Source organism: Canis lupus, chromosome 10 (assembly GCF_011100685.1).
Source record: "Canis lupus familiaris isolate Mischka breed German Shepherd chromosome 10, alternate assembly UU_Cfam_GSD_1.0, whole genome shotgun sequence".
Classification (NCBI taxonomy): domain Eukaryota; kingdom Metazoa; phylum Chordata; class Mammalia; order Carnivora; family Canidae; genus Canis; species Canis lupus.
Genome location: NC_049231.1, coordinates 42,703,070 through 42,722,746, shown reverse-complemented (window position 1 = coordinate 42,722,746; position 19,677 = coordinate 42,703,070). Strand labels below are relative to the sequence as shown.

At 41.1% G+C, this 19,677-nt stretch overlaps 1 protein-coding gene and 1 non-coding gene across 2 annotated transcripts; one reads left to right on the top strand and one right to left on the bottom strand.

The window, feature by feature from the left end:
- The first annotated feature begins 72 nt into the window (after positions 1–72).
- On the top strand, positions 73–15,096 carry CNOT11 (CCR4-NOT transcription complex subunit 11). The gene is made up of 7 exons (XM_038550987.1): positions 73–622; positions 3,206–3,370; positions 9,517–9,669; positions 11,239–11,441; positions 12,298–12,500; positions 13,830–13,926; positions 14,014–15,096. The coding sequence occupies exons 1-7, from the start codon at positions 88–90 to the stop codon at positions 14,209–14,211; spliced, it is 1,554 nt and encodes a 517-aa protein (XP_038406915.1). The 5' UTR covers positions 73–87; the 3' UTR covers positions 14,212–15,096.
- A 3,427-nt stretch (positions 15,097–18,523) lies between these two features.
- On the bottom strand, positions 18,524–18,638 carry LOC119873789. Its single transcript, XR_005366299.1, has one exon. It is a non-coding gene; the product is annotated as a small nucleolar RNA SNORD89 (small nucleolar RNA).
- Positions 18,639–19,677: the final 1,039 nt, after the last annotated feature.

Below are 19,677 nucleotides of genomic sequence, written 5' to 3'. Positions count from 1 at the left end.
GTCACGGCGTGCTTTACGGCCGTGGGGACGGGGCGAGCCGGCGCCAGGGCCACTGCGGCCGGGAAGCGGGGCGGGCGGGCGAGGTTGATGCCCGGTGGCGGGGTGAGCGCGGCGTCTGGCCGGCTTCTCACCGCCGCGGAGCAGAGGGGTGCCCGGGAAGCGGCGGGATCGGCGTCCAGGAGCGGCCCGGGAGGCTCCGGCTCCGGCGGCGGCGGCGGCGGCGGCGGCAGAGGCGGAGCAGGCGGCCCCGGGCCGGGCAGTGGAGGCCCGGGGGGCCCCGCGGGCAGGATGAGCCTGACCCCGAAGGAGCTCTCGAGCCTGCTGAGCATCATTTCGGAGGAGGCGGGCGGCGGCAGCACCTTCGAGGGCCTGTCCACCGCCTTCCACCACTACTTCAGCAAGGCCGACCACTTCCGCCTGGGCTCGGTGCTCGTCATGCTGCTGCAGCAGCCGGACCTGCTGCCCAGCGCGGCGCAGCGCCTCACCGCGCTCTACCTGCTCTGGGAGATGTACCGCACCGAGCCGCTCGCCGCCAACCCCTTCGCCGCCAGCTTCGCGCACCTGCTCAACCCCGCGCCGCCCGCCCGCGGCGGCCAGGAGCCCGACAGGCCGCCGCTCTCAGGTACGCCCGCGGCGCGCCGCTCCCCGGAGCCCAGGCGTGCGCTGGGCAGGCTTTGGGCGCTTTCCGCCTGCGCCCGGGCGAGCTCGGCCGAAGAGCGGAGACGCGGGAGCTGCCCACGGACCCGGGGCCGCGGCCCGGAGCGTTAGCCCCCCGGGCGCACCCCGTTCTCGTGAAGCCCGCCTGGCGTGTGACTCGGTCGTAGCTAAGACCCTCTGCTCCCGCGCTGAGGTGTCCGTCGACCAGATGAAGCCCAGAGCCCGAAGAGTTGTCGGGCCGAGATAGATACTAAGCGGCGCTTAACGGTTTGGCAGCCGCCGTCGTCGGTCTCTTGCGTGTCCCGCCCTGGATAATGGGATGGGCAGAGGGTAGAAGGTCGTCGCAGATTCGCGGCCTACCTTAGAACACGCAGGACTGCCGGGCATTATGGAAAATGTAGATTTGTGCAGTGCCGGTGAGATCGGATCAGTGGGTTTCATTCGAGGCCGCCTCCTTAGTTAGTTAGTTATATTCATTCACTCGTTCACTCATTCATTCATCCAAAGAGATGCTTTATGAGACTTGACTTTGGGAGAAGGCTCAGCCAGGAAAGGAGAAAGGCACAGAGGGGGTGGTGATTAGTGAGACAAAGCCCCATGTAGTGGGGGAAGCAGACAGAGGTGGGAAAGTGTGATCTTCCGGTACTAGACCGTCGGAAAAAGAGCACTGTCTAGGTAGGGGTCACTATACAGAGTTAAAAGGTGAAGGCAGTGGGTTTTGAGATGATACCAAGAAGTTTTTCGTGGCACTGGAGGGCTTCTACCCCGTAAGCTAGTTGGCATTCATGCTTGGCATCTCCTCTCCATCTAAAGCATCTCGTGGTTGGTTTATTGCGCTGCTCTTATGTAAGAGGAGCAAACTTTGTGTAGGATGAGATGTCCTTAGGGTACTCGTACCCAAGGCGGCTTTCATTACGTTTGAGAATGCCCGGAAGGTAATGCAACATATCTTGGGAGGCCTAAGCCCACCAGCCTAGGAGGCCCCTAGCAGACAATGGGGACAGCGTGGGATTTACTCAGAGAGCCCTTTGAATTCTGAAGGCCAGCTCAGGCAGGGGAAGGATGACTTAGGTCCCTTTCAAATGCCGTGAGCCTAAACCTAGATTCAGACCATAGACTGCATTGTAAACACAAATCTGTCCGGGGAGGACTCCATGGATAAGTTATTTTACCTCTCTGTGCCTCAGTTTCTTTGTTTGTAAAATGCAGATAGTAATAATTCCTAGCTGGTAGGGTTATTATGAGAAATAAAAGTATTTACAATAACTGTTAATCACTATTATCATTACTTTCATTGAAGTAAGGATGGTGCTTAAATGGAAAACAGGGAATATCAATACTGGGGCTTGTATTGTATGTCTAGAGTGAGCATCTAATGGATATATTTTTAAAGTTTTTCAGGTGATTCTGACGCAGAGGTAGGATTGAGAATATATCTAGATGTAAATAAGACAGCTTCTCTTCACTCAAGAAGCTTGAGGTCTGGTTGAGGAGACATAAATGTAGCCATAACCCAGTGGAGTAAGGGTTGTACTAGAGGTCACATACGAAATGCCCAGTGGCACAGACGACCAACCACCTGTGTGGCTGGAGAGGTTCTTAGAGGGAGTGAGGTTTTTGCTGGATCTTGGTTAGGGGTGGGATATGGGGTGTATGAGGGAAGGGTGTGGCCCTGTCAGGTGTTTTTAAAGAACTGGGTATATTGGATGTTCTGAAATCAGCAGTCTGAGAACCTGGGAGATTTTGTGTAACTGGAGTGTAGGATGTGTGGGTTGGAGGGGAGTTCGAGAGATGAGATTAGGAAAGTGGGTCAGAACTAGATTATGATCTCATGGTGCAGAATTTGGGGTTTAATTCTGTGTAAACAGGTTAAGTAATGTGAGATTCGTACCTAGAAATATAACTTAAGTGGTAAGTGGGAGTGTGGACTGTGGGTGATAGGTGGGCAGGAGTCCAAACTCGGAGCTGGGAAAGTGAGGAAGGCTGTCCTGGAGTCTAGACAAGAAAGGAGGGGAGATGAAGATGAGGGGAACAGAGTCTGGCAACAGTGCTGCTGTGGGACAGATGAGGCTTGTTGAGCAACGGAACGTGACAGACAGGAACAGCAGTCAGCACTGGGGGATTTTTGTGGCTGTACTGTGCACTGAAGCAGGTGTGACATGTGTACCTGTGCTGCTGATGCTCCTGGTCTCTTCAACTTGTACAGTTGCTCACAGAAGCAAGGGAGAAAAAGCATTTCTGAGCATTAGCTTTTTTTATTTGTTTTTGCTTGCATGTTTAAGCTTTAGCCTTTGCATGTTGGATACAGAGCTTTTAATAGTTAAAAATTTAAGTTTCATTTTTGATATTGCCACAAATCACAGAATTTCAAGTGGTATATTTAATTGCATTTTCATAAATGTATATATTTGGTTAACTGAAACTTAAATAATTTTGTCTTTAAAAATATGTGAGTGGAAATGGCAAGCAGCAAATGCTAATTTTACCAGAGTCAAGTTAATTTTTAAAAATAACCATTGGAGAAATTGTTATACATTTTTGTTTACAGGATTTTTACCTCCTATAACTCCACCAGAAAAGTTTTTTCTTTCCCAGCTAATGCTGGCACCCCCAAGAGAACTCTTCAAGAAGACACCTCGACAGATTGCATTGATGGACGTTGGAAACATGGGCCAGTCTGTGGATATTAGTGGGCTTCAGCTAGCCTTGGCTGGTAAGGAGCAATCAGTGGTTTGGGTATTCTTGTGTAGTAGCATTAGGCCCTTTTTTTTTTTTTTTTTTTTTTTTAAGGGTCCCCACTTAAAATGAAGGTCTTTGTAATTGTGCTAAAAGCTTCATAACTTCCATGAGAAATGTACCCTCAGTACTGGATCCTTGCTAATGTGGTATATAAATTCACTCTGAGTTTTCACTTGAATTGATTGCTTTTTCAATTTAAGAAGAATGCTGGATAAAATTTAGTAGGTTTAAAAAAAAAAGTGATCTGCAGATTCAATGCAATTTCTATTAAAATCTGAACAATATGTTTTGCAGACATGGAAAAACCCATTGTAAAATTCATACGGAATCCTAGGGGACCCTGAATAGCCCACATGGTTTCTCTTGGCACCCTTGTTGAAAATCATTCTACCTTATATGGAAGGGTTTATTTCAGGGTTCTCTATTCAGTGATCACTGCTTTGTCTGTCTGTATTTCACTTCACACATTTGCTTACAGTAGCTTTGTAGTAAGTTTTGAAGTCAGGATGTGTGAAAGTTCCCCTGTCCTGCTGTTTCAAGATTGCTTTGGCGCCTTCTGTGGGACGCATATAAATGAATGGGATCTCTTGAAGCAGAAGCCTGTTGTGATAGAAAATAGGAGCTTTCTTGACCTGGATGGTCAGAGCCTCTCTGAGTAGGGAAGATAGAAGAGGCACCTTTTGCTAGACTGCACTGAGAGTGATTGATTAGGGAAATTCTAATATATGGGCAAATTTGTGAACCCTTCACCTTGTGACTGAGTGAGCTGCAGTATTAATTTTGACAGTCCCCCATCCTTCTTACTAGACTTAATGCGTCTGTGACATTTGGTTTCTTATACAAGGTGACATCGTTCAATAAACTGCTTTTTCCTTGGAACATTCCGACCCTCACTTTTTAACTCCTGAGTATCACATTAGAACAATGTTTATTTTCTGAAATCGAGAAATCTTTTTAAGACTTTTAAGGTTGAAGGTATGCAGAAATGCTAATTCACTAGTGCTAGATATAATCTACTTACGGAAATAAAATATGATTATTTCTTGAAAGATTGTATGAGAGCTGGGTACAGAGGTGTGACAGGCAGTTTCAGTCATTTTACCTTCAGAAGGGATATATATATTCTGAGGGCTTTTGCTTTGTATTCAATAACGTGAGAATCAGGTCTGATCTCCCTTGCAACTTCGGATGACTTGAGTTCGACTGTGAGAAAGTTTTAAAGTATATCAAGCCCAGAAAGGAATATATGCTAGAGTTAGTCTCGAGAAAGCTTGGCAAAATGGCTAAACTTGCTGTCTCCTACCCAGATTGAAGATGTCCTAATCCATGCATTTTTACAAATATCAGGGGGAAAAAAAGTGCTACACTTATCTTCTCTGGAGCTGGCTACACACAAATTCACCTTTGCAGAGGCCTGCAATTCATGTCTTGCAGTAGGATCTATGGACCAGAGGTGTATTTATGGAGGATGCAGTTGCATTTTTTTTAACTTTAAATAAACAAGCAGACAAGTTATACAAAAGTAACTACAAGGGGCATTTTTTTTTTACCCTATTAACAATGTCAATATTTCAGAGGCTTTATTAAAAATTCCAGATAACCTGTACTTGTTATTTTACTACACATTGTGCCAATTTAAACATTTTTCCTATATTTTTGTCAAGAGTATGTTCATTTTCTGTACTTTAGCTAGCAATAGGAGAAAACAGCATCTTGGGATGATTTTAGTTAGAATTTTTCCTATTAAATGAATGAAGTTGAACATGTTATAGATACAAGGCATCTTTCATGTCTGACAGTTTTCCCACTGAATCCATGTTTGTTTGTTTTTTTTTTTATTAACACTGATAGCTCTTTAAGGAATCAGGAATTTAGCCCTGTCTTTTCAAAATTACAAAATCTGTCTCCCTCTGCCTATGTCTCTCTGTCTCTCTCTGTGTCTCTCACAAATAAATAAATAAGATCTTTTTTAAAAATTACAAAATCTGGGGATCCCTGCGTGGCTCAGCAGTTTAGCACCTGCCTTTGGCCCAGGGCGCGATCCTGGAGTCCCGGGATCGAGTCTCACGTCGGGCTCCCGGCATGGAGCCTGCTTCTCCCTCCTCCTGTGTCTCTGCCTCTCTCTCTCTATCATAAATCAATCAATCTTAAAAAAATTACAAAATCTGAAATATGTAGTTTCATAAAATCTGCATGTATTAAGGAATTATAAAGTGACCCTGGAGCAGCATCATCTAGGTTAAGAAATATGTTTCAGGACCTAGAGTCTCCTTGTGTGTTTCTCTTCCTAGCTGCTCCCCTTCTCCCCCATCACTAACCTCATTTTTGTGATAATCAGGATTTACTTTATCGCCCTCACCTTTATATATGCCTGTAGTTTAACTTTGGATGTTCTTCAACTTGAGATATATGTGGAAACATGTTGTGTTCTTTTGGGTGTTAATTGTAAAGTGAATCCATACTGATGAATTGTAGTGGTTGATTTTCATTGCTGTTGTGACATTCATACAATGGAATATCAAGTTCTCCATCCATTTTACTTTTTTTTTTCTTTTTTAAGACTTCACTCACTTACTCATGAGAGACACAGAGAGAGAGGCAAAGATACAGGCAGAGGGAGAAGCAGGCTCCATGCAGAGAGCCCGATGCGGGACTCGATCCTGGGCCTCCAGGATCATGATCTGAGCCGAAAGCGGGCGCCAAACCGCTGAGCCACCCAGGGATCCCCCCCATTTTACTATTAATGGACATAATGTTGCTATGTTCATTCTGGTAGTACATGTGAAAATATTTTTTCTAGGGAGATAAGCAAATGTAAAACTTCACTAGCTAGTGGCAGATTGTTTTCCAGAGTTGCTGTGCCATGTTTCATTCCCATTAGCAGTGTGCAAATTACCTGACATTCTCTGCATCTGATGATTTCAGGCTTAATTTTTGTCAGTCTGAAGGGTATGTAATAGTGTCTTGTGTTTTGACTGATCCCCACACCCCCACCAGTGAGGTTGAACTTTTTTTTTAAAGATTTTATTTATTCATGACAGAGAGGGGAGGGGGCAGAGACACAGGCAGCGGGGGGAAGCAGGCTCCGTGCAGGGAGCCTGATGTGGGACTCGATCCCAGGGTCTCCAGGGTCACATCCCAGGCTGAAGGCGGCGCTAAACCGCTGGACCACCGGGGCTGCCCTGAACATCTTTTCAAAGGTTTATTGGCCATTCAACCTTTTTTTTTTTTTTTTTTTTAAATTAAATGGTTGTTGAAGTCAGTCCATTTTTTTTTTAAGGCTTTTTTTTCCCCCCAAGATTTTGTTTATGAGAGAAAGAGAGAGAGGCAGAGACACCGGCAGAGGGAGAAGCAGGCTCCATGCAGGAAGCCTGATGTGGGACTTGATCCCAGGACCCCCAGGATCACAACCTGAGCCGAAGGCAGACGCTCAACCGTTGAGCCACCCAGGCGTCCCTGTTTTCATGTGTCTGTTGGTCATCTGTATATCTTTAGAGAACTGTCTGTTCTGATTTTCTGCCCATTTTTAAATCCTTTTTTTTTTTGGTGTTGTAGGAGTTATTTTGGATATTAACCTTTTACCATATACAGAATTTGTAATAGTTTCTCCCGTTCAGTATGTTTTCATTTTGTTAATGGTTTCCTTTGCTGTATGAAAGCAAGAGGGGAGAAGCAGATTCCCAGCTGAGTGCAGAGCCTGCCATGGGGCTCTATCCCAGGACCCTGGGATCATGACCTGAGCTGAAGTCCGACACTTAACCAACTGAGCCACCCATGTGCCCCTATGTATATATATATATGTATGTACTTAGTAGGTTCCAAGCCCAATCAGTGTGGGGCTTGAACTCACGACCCTGAGATTAAGAGTCCCATCTACCAATACCAACTGAGCCAGCTAGGCTCGGTCTTGGTTTTAGGCTCTAGGTCTAGTTTGTCTTGCCACCCAACTTTTTCCCCCCGTCCATTTGCATGGGATACCTTCACTTTCAGTCTGTCTTTGGGTTTGATGTTTGTGTCTCTTGTAGGAAGCATATAAATAGGTGTTGTCTTTTTACCCAGTTACCCTATACCTTTTGAATTAAAAGTAAATGGGCACTTAATTTATTTTTAAAGTAAATATTCACTGATACATACTTTTTGCCATTTTGTTGTTTCCAGGTGTTTTTGCAGTTCTCTGTTCTTCCCTTGCTCTCTACCCTTATGTTTGATGACTTTATTTAGTGTTAGGCTTGGATTCTTTTCCTTTTTTCTGAATCTATTCTAGGTTTTTGACTGGTGGTTACTGATATTCGTATATAATATTCTTTGTATATACCAGTCTAAGGTAATGGTTAAGTTTGAACACATTCTGAAAGCACTGTATTTTTACTTCCCCACCCGACACCCTGTGTTCCACATTTTATTTTTTTTAAGATTTTATTTATTTATTCATGAGACACACAGAGAGAGGCAGAGACACAGGCAGAGGGAGAAGCAGGCTCCATGCAGGGCCCGACGTGGGACTCGATCCCAGGTCCCCAGCATCACACCCTGAGCTGAAGGCAGGCGCTAAACTGCCGAGCCACCCAGGCTGCCCCTCGTAAGGCTAGTTTAGTGGTGGTAAACTCCTTTAACTTTTGTTTGTCTGATAAACTCTGTCCTTCAGTTCTGAGTGATAACCTTGCTGGGGCAAGCACTCTCATGTTTTTTTCCTAGCACTTTGAATAGATCATGCCACTTTCTTCTGACCTGCTGTTCCTGCTGAAAGAACATCAGATAGCCTTATGGGGTTTCCTGTGTAACTATGTGCCTTTTCTCACTGCTTTTAAGATTCTCTTTTATCTTTAATTTTTAACATTGTATTTATTTTAAAAGATTTTATTTATTTATTCATGAGAGACACAGGAGAGAGGTAGAGACATAGGCAGAGGTAGAAGCAGGCCCCTGTGGGGAGCCCAGTGTGAGACTCGATCCCAGGACCCGGGATTACACCCTGAGCCAAAGGCAGACAGTCAACCACTGAGCCACCCAGGTGCCCCAATTTTTGACATTTTAATTATGTGTCTTGATGTGGACCTTCTTGGGGCTATCTGCTTCCTGTACCTGGCTGTTTCCCTGGTTAGGGAAGTTTTCAGTGATTATTTCTTCAAATGTTTTCTGCCTCTTCTTTTGAGTTTCCCTATAATGCAAACATTATACTTGAACAGAAGAAATTCTTTAACCTAGCCTCATTTAAAAATTTTTTAATATTTTTGCTGCTCAGCTAGGGTGCTTTCCTTTACCCTGTCTTCCAGATCACTGATACTGTCTTTATCTGCTTATCTGCAGTTGATTCTCTAGTGTAGTTTTCATTTCAGTTGTATTCTCCAGCTCTGTTCTGACTTCATTCACTTTTCTCTCTAGTGAGGATCTTTATGACCATTACCCAAACTCTTCATCAGGTAGATTGCTTATCTCATTTCCCTTAGTTCTTTTTTTGAGGTTTTGTGTTGTTTTTTTATTCAGAACATATTCCTCTGTCTCATTTTGTCTGAGTCTGTTTGTTTTTATGTAGTAGGTATGTCAGTTAAGTCTCCTCATCTTGTAAATAGTGGCCTTATATAGAAAACGCCCTGAGGGGCAGCCCGGGTGGCTCAGCAGTTTAGCACCGCCTTCAATCCAGGGCCTGATCCTGGAGACCTGGGATCAAGTCCCTGCATGGAGCCTGCTTCTCCCTCTGCATGTGTCTTTGCCTCTCTCTCTGTGTCTGTCATGAATAAATAAATTTTAAAAATCTTTAAAAAAAGAAAAAAATAAAATGCCCTGAGGAGCCCAGTACCTCAATCCTCCTTGGTCACAAGTACCAGGCACTGTAGGGGTATCTGTTGTGTGGGCTGTATGTATCTTCTTGTTGTGAATGGTCTGCAATGGCTCAGGGTGCTCTAAGGGGTAGGAGTGGCCCCCAGCACAGCTGGCTGAGAGGCCGGACTATAGCTGCTGCTGGCTGCTTGATTTGTAGTTTTTGGAAAAAAAAAAACAAGACAATACAAAAACATAGATTGAATCTTGCCTTTTGTTTATATTCCCAATTAGTAGCTTGTCTATTCTCTTGCCCTGTGGTACCCTCAATTTAAAAATATCTCTTATTTTATCCTTTTTCAGAACGTCAGTCTGAATTGCCAACCCAAAGTAAGGCTAGCTTCCCTAGTATTCTCAGTGACCCGGACCCAGATTCTTCAAATTCTGGATTTGACAGCTCGGTTGCCTCTCAAATCACAGAAGCTTTAGTCAGTGGACCAAAGCCGCCTATTGAAAGTAGGTACATACAATTTTATGTACTTGGGTTTTATTTTACCAATACCCTGAGACTTGGTTTTCTAAAGCAGTTATTTTTTGTTGCTCCCTAGACTTGAATTCAGTGAAAAACCTCCTAGCGTCTAGTAGAACAGAGTAGAGGTGGTCAGTTTAGTTTCTTCTGTAATAAAATTACATACCAAATGTTTTATTATCAGCAGCATTCTGGAAGATAGATTTTACAAAAAGGAGTCTTGTAATGTATTACCTTTTCTTTTTTAGTGCTTTATTAATCTTATCATTACCTTCTCCCTTGTAAAGTTTTACTAATATTATAGTTCCTAATTTACTTTAATTCAAAGAAAACACCTACTGAACATGAAATCCGATAGCTGCATCTTTTGGTTTCATGGTATTCTATGTGGTTTTAATGATGAAGGCATGCTTTATGCTTAAGAATAAGGAAAATGTTCTCCAAATTACAGTGTTACCATGAATTTTAAACTTACATGACTTTAATGCCATTAACACATCTTTGGCATAAATGGGCTTAATAACTGAGGTCTCATCCAGTCACAGGTATGCCTGAAAGCCCATGGCACATGCTGATTTTTATTTAACATTTGTTTAAGCACAACTTTTGTTGCATGAGCCACCAGAAAGGTATGTGAAAACCCCAATCAATTAGATACTGAATCTAGCTAACATGAGGCATCTGTACTTCACGGAAATGTTTCCTTTATCACAGTAGTAGTACTTCTCATAAAATGTCAAAATTTTTATCTTTTTATAAATACTCTGAAAAGAGATTGAGATGCTAGTCCTGGTGATAAAAATGAGAGAGAGGATATTTCAAGATAAACTGATGATTCTTAGCTAGAAAACCTCAATAAACTAGTCTCAAATTTGGCATGGGCTAGGATCCATGATTGGAATAGGCCACCTTAGGGCCCTGTGTGGAAACCAAAATGAGGTATAAAAATCCCAGCCAGTATTTATTTTAGTGGGTTTTTAAACTTAGGAATCAATGCTGTTTCAGAAAATAGTTGAAGTATTGAGTCACTGCATTTTCTTGTATAGTTTTATGAACAGGAGTACAGGATTTTTGAATTAGGGGATTTATGAAAGTCTCTGGATTCATTTGAAAATGTCAAAAGGCAGCTATACTTTTCTGTTTCCTGCCATTTCATGAAATGCAAAGAAAAAAGTTACAAATAATAGTGGTCTCTGAATAAAAATAATGGTAACCAAGAGTAGGATGAACAGAATCAAATAGCATTTCATTTTTCCCATAAGAACTTTTACCAGTATGTGAAGTTGTATCCTTTGCTTCTGAGTGGTGATCATGCTTTAATTAAAAATTGCCAGATCATGGTAGTGCCTTTCTCTCTTGAAAAATAGATTTGCTGTCTAGCATAATGATGTTCTATTGATATTTCGTTTTGTTGGTATTCTGAATAAAACCCTGAATTTCTAAATCATCTCTGCCTTGGATTTTGAAGTCTTGAGCGTTTTATCATGTTACCTTTATAAAGATGTGTATAGATGTTAGCTTACTAAATGAAACAAATATTCCTGTTCTCATTAAAGGCCATTTCCGCCCAGAGTTTATTCGTCCACCACCTCCACTCCACATTTGTGAGGATGAGCTGGCTTGGCTGAATCCAACAGAGCCTGACCATACGATTCAATGGGACAAATCAATGTGTGTCAAGAATAGCACTGGTGTGGAGATCAAGCGAATAATGGCCAAAGCCTTCAAAAGCCCCTTATCGTCTCCTCAACAAACACAGGTATTTATTTATAAGCATTTCTTATCTTTAGTCCTCCACATTAAGTGGCCAATTAAATGACCCTGTCAACAGAAGTCAGCAGTAGGAAGGGTTTTACATCCAAGGAGTCTTGGATCTCTGAATCTTTGTTCTGCTTCTCCAGTTCTAGTCATTTTACTCTGGTGGGGAAAGACTGATAATTCAACATGTATCAACTCTTATTTGAACGATTTTGACTCTAGGAGAGGAGGGGTAGGATAGATCTCACTTTTGATCCTGTGATTACAGTGTTTGTAGTTCACTTTGTTTGCTAGGCCATTCCTGAAACAGTTCACTGTGGTATTTGCCAGTAGGGAGGAAGTGTGGAGAATTTTGAAGAAAAAGCACTTATGTTTTTGAAGAGAACTATTTGAATTACATAGTTGAGTAGGACCTGAACTGCATCATCCTGCAAAGTGAGGGACTGCAACAGGGCAGCTCTCCCTCTTCCCTTCCTGCTTCTCTCCTCAAGCATTTGTTCTCCACCTGGGGCTGTACTCTTGTTTCTCCTATTCCTCAGTTCTCTGTGGTGTGTGCTTTTCTGGAGAGCTGGTTGGCAACTAAATTATTTTTTGGTTCTAGCCGAGGACAGAAAAGGTCTACAAAGGAGTTAAGGATGATATTGTTATATAATCCAGACATTATATCCAACCAGACAATACCAAGTTTGGCTTAATGCCCAGGAGGAGAGATCATTAGCATATTTGTAAATAGTCTTTGCAGTTCAAGACATGATTATAATAATGGGTTTGAAGGAAGAAATTTATGAAGTTGGTTCAATGCAGACAATTTTTTTTGACTCAAAAACCTCTTTTTTTAAAAATTTGATTGTATTTAGCTCCTGGGTGAGTTGGAAAAAGACCCCAAACTCGTTTATCATATTGGCCTGACTCCAGCCAAACTTCCTGACCTAGTGGAAAACAACCCCCTAGTTGCTATAGAAATGCTACTGAAGTTAATGCAGTCAAGCCAGATCACGGAGTATTTTTCAGTCCTGGTCAACATGGACATGTCCTTGCATTCAATGGAAGTTGTAAATCGGTAAGTGTTTATACTCAATCAGATGTGTGTGTGTGTGTGTGTGTGTGTGTGTGTGTGTGTGTGTGTGTGTGTATGTGGGGTATAATATAGACGCTAACTGGCCAGAAGGGAAAAACTTGCAACAGACTTTAAGGCAGGGATTTTTTTTTTAAACCTTCTTGAAATTTTGCTAAAGACCATGTCCATTTAAGCTTACCAGCCAGTGAGAAAAAGCCTGGCTTCGCCTGGCTGGAAGCTGGGTGATCACAAGTATGTGTACAGGAGAGTGGTCTTTTCAACCTTACTTTCTGTCACTGGCAAAACTGGTTACCTGCTTTTTGAAAGTATACTTCACTTATGCATTCTCTGCTCAAGCCTTTCCCCTTCGGTGAAGACTCCCACCCACTTCCTTCAGGGTCTTCATTCCGGTTCAGTCCTTGGATTGAGCTACCTCTGAGTGCTTGCTTCTTCCCCCTTCACTACATTCTTAACAGCATTATTGTCTTCACCAGATTTAGTCCAAGAATAACCACATCTTTTTTATCAATATTATTGTTTCTAGAGAATAATTTAAAGGACAAAGTCTGCTTATGCTCCCCACCCCCCATCTCAAGTGACCACACCACTATTCCTTGGAGCACTAGTTCCTCAGTGCCTTATGGAAAAAGGTTCTACAGTCACATTTCTTTTGGAAATTCATACTATATAGGTAGCATAGTATCCCTTTATCTGAACATGGAATTCCTATCCCACAGAATCCTTTGGAGAATACCAGCTTTCCTTTACAAGATTCTAATATGCCACCATGCCTTCTGTCTGGGTCTCTATCACCAGGTTCCTAAATGTACCATACTAATCCCAGATTCCAAGATTTTTCCTCCTAGCATCCACTAGGTTATAAGGAACACTTCTAGGTTCCAGTTCAAGGCTTTTCCCATATTTTCATTTATACTGCTTCTTGTAAACCCCTCATTTTACCATTTAGCTATATATAGTGTACTATTTACTTACTAAACTATACCTCCTTCTCAGATATACCATCTTGCGTATAGCACTTAGGCATAATCGGGGTTTAGTAAATGTTACTTATGAGAGCTTGAAGACCATTAACTGAATTATGATTCAACCGAGGACACACAGAAATGTTTTTAAAAAAATGAGTAATTACCATGTGTAATGCTAAGTATAGACTTAAAAATGGAAATCCCCTTTATTAACAAGCAGAATGGCTCAGGCTCATTTACATAAATATGTTTACAACTAGGTAACTGATCCTAAGTTAGAAATAAGTAACCATAAAATATAATTAACAGTGTTTAACAGCCCTAACTTTTTAACTTTATGAAACAGACTAACTACTGCTGTTGATCTACCTCCTGAATTTATTCATCTTTATATATCAAATTGCATCTCTACTTGTGAACAAATTAAGGACAAATACATGCAGGTAAGTAACAGAAATTTTTGTAATTGTAAATTTTATAAATACCTGCCAAGAAAATGGATACACTAAAACTGGCTTTCTTTTTTTCAGAATCGTTTGGTTCGTCTTGTGTGTGTCTTTCTCCAGTCCTTGATCCGAAACAAAATTATTAATGTGCAGGACTTGTTTATAGAAGTGCAGGCATTCTGTATTGAATTCAGTAGGATACGAGAAGCTGCTGGCCTTTTCCGGTTGTTGAAGACATTGGATACTGGAGAAACACCTTCTGAGACCAAAATGTCAAAATAATACCTCATCAGAACCACCACGTTCCTTGTTCAGCTGTATTGTGACTTAATTTTTAAAAACTGTTAGAACCTTGAGTGGATTGCTTGGCCTAATGCATATAAACACCACTTTATCTACTTAAAGCAAAATTTTCCTTTCCTGGATGACTCACTCCTGGAGATGGATTTTTGGTAAGAACTTGGAAGTGTCTTACTGATGATTAGGAGTAAAGGTTATCCAAAAAATTCCTGCAAGACAGTAGATAAGGTCTTTAGCACTGTAGAGCAATGTTAAAACACAAGTTATAGGCTACCAATAAATCAAGAATCCAGTTTTCTTAAGGTTCTTATATTAAAGTATTTAATGAAAGTAAATGAAGACATTCTTAAGAATTTGTCATACTGCCCTTGAGGTGAAATCAGCTGAATGTTTTGGAATCAAGTGGCAAATAGAAGTTTGGTCCTTCAACCCATTTATGCATATAGTCCCCTATTTCTCATTAAGCACAGTCTGAACCAAGGACATGCTTCTAACAATCCTTTCTTGTCATGGGGACTTATTAGACAACAAAAGACATGCATTTCTTGGACCTCTTACAAACATGGGAACTCTTAGAAACCTTCTTTTAAGACTACAATAGTTGATATGGTTTTCTGGGGTTTTTTCCCCTTAAGATGTTTGTTCTTCAGTTATCAGTCTAAGATAGTTACTTTTTTGTTTTAAGGAAAACTATTAGTCCATGCTTTGGGAGATAGTATCACCACTGAGGAACTGTCATGTCAAATCTCTTCCTGAGTGGGAACTGTACCTGCTGCCTGTGATGGGGCAGATGGCATCGTGTGGGCTGTTATCCCTCATTTAACTTTGGACAACAGTGCCTTACATTAAAGTTTTTTATGAACTATATTATCTGATGTGTATTTTTTTACTTGAAGAAAATGAAAAATTAGTTTACTGAGGTTACTTTCAAAGCATATTCTTTCTAGGGAAATAATCAATTCAACAGGAGTTACCTTCCAGTTTAGCCCTCAGCAAAAGTTAAAGGGAAACCAAGCCTAGTGATTTTAAGAGGAACATAAATAAGTTCTAATCTTACAATATTGGCAAAACAGCAGTACTCTTAGTTCTTATGAAAGTAAGAGATTTGTAAATAACTTGCTTAAAGGAAATAACCCAAGCCAGTGTAACAGAGGAATGCCTTTAAACATACAAAATGCTAGCAACAACCTTGATTTCTCTCCATACCTAAAAGTAGACATCACTGTTTTACATACTTGGTTTGGGAAAAGAAACCGTTCATTATGCAGATACTTTTTTGGAATGGCGGAGTTGGGACCACTGTTGGAAGCAACCCAAACTCAGCTCCGGGACCTACTGATTCTCTGACAACCTCAAATTCATGGCCAACAGCACTGTAGCTTGTGCCTGGACAAAACTTATCTAACATGTATTTTCTCTATAAGGCTGATAACAGCCTTCCTGTGCTGAGAACAACAGATAACACTATGCTTGGGGGCCATTTTAAACTGTGAAATCACTAAGGTATAAAATTTTAGAAAATGTACACTGTGGAAAAGGACACAGTGTTGACAATTTGGGAGCTGAAACAAGAAGGCAAAGTGTCCTTGTCCTCTCGTTCAACCTCAACTGGAAGTGTGTCAGATGCCTCAGAATTTTCACCACACTGTATGTGTCCACAAACACAAAAGCACTGCACATCCTGATTTTGGGGTTACAGATAAATTTCAGTAGGCAAATTTACGAACATGGACTTTGCAAATAAATAGACTGAGTACGGAGTACTGCTAATCATTTCAAGATCACACTATTGGTGTTTACTTGAAAGAGGGAAGATTTAGAAGTCTAAATTGCTTACAAAGACTAGTAATATTTAGGGAACATTTTATAAAAAAGTCAGGTTTACATTTACAACACCAACAAAAAGTTCTTCATTAAATATTTTTAAAAGTAGAAGAAAGTTTACCTGAAATAAATTATAATCCTGGGATTCAGTTAACTGTAATCAACTTTTAAGTGTAGTTCAATATACTGCCATATTAAAAACAACACATCTTGAATTCTCTGGATTTTCTGAGTTTCTAGCTGTAATATCTTCAAAATCACCTGTTAAAATGACAGTATTAAGTTACATCTTAGGATAGAAATAAAAGATCGTTCACAAAGAAATGAATTGGGACTCTAAGCTAAAACTGTTTCAAACAGCTTAACTGTTTATACATTTAAACAACTTTAAAGAAATGGTTGTCATGCACCTTTCTTACAGAGTACACACTTATACAAACTTTTTTTTTTTTTTAAAGACTTAGAGTGAGAGAGCAGGGGGAGGGACAAAGTCTTAAGCAGACTGCCGCAGTACAGGAAGCCCAACTCAGGGCTCAATCTCATGACCCTGATTATGACCTGAGCCAAAAGAGTTAGATGCTCAACTGACCAATCCATACAGGCGCCCCTACTGCCACAAACTTAAGCGGCATGTACCACTACTTAATACATTCTGTAATGGTTTACATTCCCAAGAATAATAGATCCCATCCCTATTTTTTTTTTTTTTTAATTTTTAAGTAGGCTCCACGCTTGGTGTGGAGCACAACAGAGGGCTTGAATACAGAACTCTGGGATTAAGATCTGAGCGGAGATGAAGATTTGGATGCTTAATGGACTGAGCCACCCAGGTGCCCCTCATGTACCTATTTTAAATACTCTGAGTAATAGCACCTTCATATAATATATTTTTTAAAAGATGTTCTTTATTCATTTGACAGCACAAGCGGTGGGGAGCAGCAGGTAGAGGGAGGAGAGGCAGGTTTCCCCACTGAGCAGGGAGCCCGATGTGGGGCTCGATCCCAGAACTCTGGGATCATGACCTGAGCCAAATGCAGACACTTAAGCAACTGAGCCACCCAGGCACCCCATTAAGATAACATGTTAATGATATCTGGAAAATTAATGCATGGCCAGAACTTTAATTCTTTAAAATTCTTGCACCCTCTACCTACTAAGACATTTTGTTGGTTTCACTTTAATCTGTCTGTTCTTACGCAATCACTACTGTTCTAATTAGGAAATCTCTAAGATGCTTTCAAAAGCACTTATAATTCTGGGATCCAATACCTATGCAGTCAAAAGCCCGCAGAAATACTGGTGTTCCCAGGCTTCTCAGCCTATACTTCATGAAAAAGAAGGGACTTTTTTATTCTTTTTTTTTTTTTTTTAAGATACTTATTTATTCGAGACACAGAGAGGGAGAGGCAGAGACATAGGCAGGGGGAGAAGCAGGCTCCATGCTGGAGCCCGACGTGGGACTCGACCCCGGGTCTCCAGGATCAGGCCCTGGACTGAAGGCAGCGCTAAACCGCTGAGCCACTGGGGCTGCCCGGACTTTTTTATTCTTAATGTGATCCACATACCTTCTTCAATTTACAACTTATTTTATACTTACTCTTAGAATAAAGGTCAATCTCTAGATGCATGGCTAGTGATGATATTGTAGAAATTTCACTTTTATAACTAGAATTACACCTTAGCATTTTTTATTTTTTAAATTTTTATTTATTTATGATAGTCACACAGAGAGAGAGAGAGAGGCAGAGACACAGGCAGAGGGAGAAGCAGGCTCCATGCACTGGGAGCCCAACGTGGGATTCGATCCCGGGTCTCCAGGATCGTGCCCTGGGCCAAAGGCAGGTGCCAAACCGCTGCGCCACCCAGGAATCCCACACCTTAGCATTTTTTAAAGTGAAATGCTTGTCTTTTTAAAACTTCAAAAACGAAATTAACTGGGAAAGGTGTAGGTGGCTTTTCTAATTAGTTGTTGCATCACAGAAACAGCACAGGTTATACAGAAGATTCACTGGCTCAGGCCAGCATCCTGTGCTTTGTAAATCACAAAGTGTGCTGAGCTCAAAGAAACTGCTTTTAACCAAACATATAATTACTTCAAATTCTAGTTAGTAGCATACACATACTGATTTAATCTCAGCCTTCACTGAGCAAATAAATTTTAATGTTCTCAAAAGAAGAGATTTGCCAATTAAGCTATCCTCTTGGGGAATTTGGTTACCCTAGGTATTTCATCCAAGTGGGAACACACCTGTTCTTCAAAGTCTATTATTTTATGGTTCTGGCAGTCCTGGACTCAGCAAGTATACCGTAAAGTATGTAGAAAGGTATTTACTACTCAGTTAAGGCCAGATGTCTCAGGTTCGCCAGTTTTTTTTTTTTTTTTTTTTTTTTCGTTAAAAAATATTTGAGCCCTTTTTGGGAGGACTCCTCTTGGAAAGACTGCCCAAGTGCAAACTTCAATTCTGATGTTACTGAGGTCAGACCAGTGGTTCGCTTCCGGAGATTTTGTCATCGTGCACCCCACAGAGAGCAAACTGCTAATGGGCACACTGCAATTCGGCCTTTTATTGTCATCACTCCTCAGTGACTGCAGTGAACAATCTCTCAGGAAAGGCTTTATATATTGAAGATCCCCAAAACATCAGCAAGCAAGGAGGTTTACCTGCCCAAGGTGCCGTGTTTTTGTGCCTCCTCCCAGCCTTTGTGGTTTTCCGGTGGGAAACCCAGAAGCAGCTCCAATGGCAGCAGATGACAGAGTGCTTCACATTCAAGGCCAAACTGCGTCTTTTACACGCTGACTGTGACTTTGAAAGGTAAAAAAATGTATATTGTTTCTACACTATTTGTAAACAAATGGACACTTGTGGAAGGAAAATTATTACTGCCATAAATAGTATGACTAACCTTAATCAAACCACTCTGGTTTACTCCTCCTTCATTACATTGCCCATATTCCAAGTAGCATTTCATCAATTTTATGTCTCAGCAAAAATTCTGCTAATATTTGACCCTTCTCTATCATATTTATTTCTATCTAAAAAAAGCCTAACAAAGGAAACTTTTAAAGTGCTGCAGTTTTCTATTTTCTCTTGATAATTCCTTTCTCTGCTATTGAAGGAGAGAGATGGGACTATTTCTAGATTGGGACCAGACCACTACAATCCTTCCAATCTCTTATATGTATAGTTTAGTGTTAAAATTTTTGAATGAAGGAAAGCTAGGTCTGATAGCTAATTAAGACATTATACTTCTTGAGTATAAAAAACAGTGTGTTTGATCTGTTACAGTATTCTTTTTGAAAGTCTACTTCATTGGATACCAGAAAGAACTGCTAATTTTTAAAGCATTTCTCCCAAGTATGTATCTTAAAATACAAAGAGCAAAAACTTACATGGTACAGAATCAAAGACATACTTTTCCATTCTCAATAAACCACAGAGGGCAGAATTCAATGATAATGGCTATTATGGAAACCTACTTTGAGGCTGTTAAATGAGAGCTCAAAGAAAGTTTCAGTAGCTCCTCAAATTGAATCTGGCCAGAGTTTACTTCAGGTAAATGAAAAAAAAAAAAAAAAAGAGGTAAAGTAAAACTCACCAAGTATTCCACTGTGACTGGCTAGAA

What these genes read in the sequence shown, in the direction of transcription:
- CNOT11 (XM_038550987.1), top strand. Translation starts at nt 88, where the DNA reads ATGCCCGGTGGCGGGGTGAGCGCGGCGTCTGGCCGGCTTCTCACCGCC. An exon ending in CGACAGGCCGCCGCTCTCAG is followed by an intron (nt 623 to 3,205) that starts GTACGCCCGCGG and finishes TTTTGTTTACAG; the next exon opens with GATTTTTACCTCCTATAACT. An exon ending in TCAATGGAAGTTGTAAATCG is followed by an intron (nt 12,501 to 13,829) that starts GTAAGTGTTTAT and finishes TTTATGAAACAG; the next exon opens with ACTAACTACTGCTGTTGATC.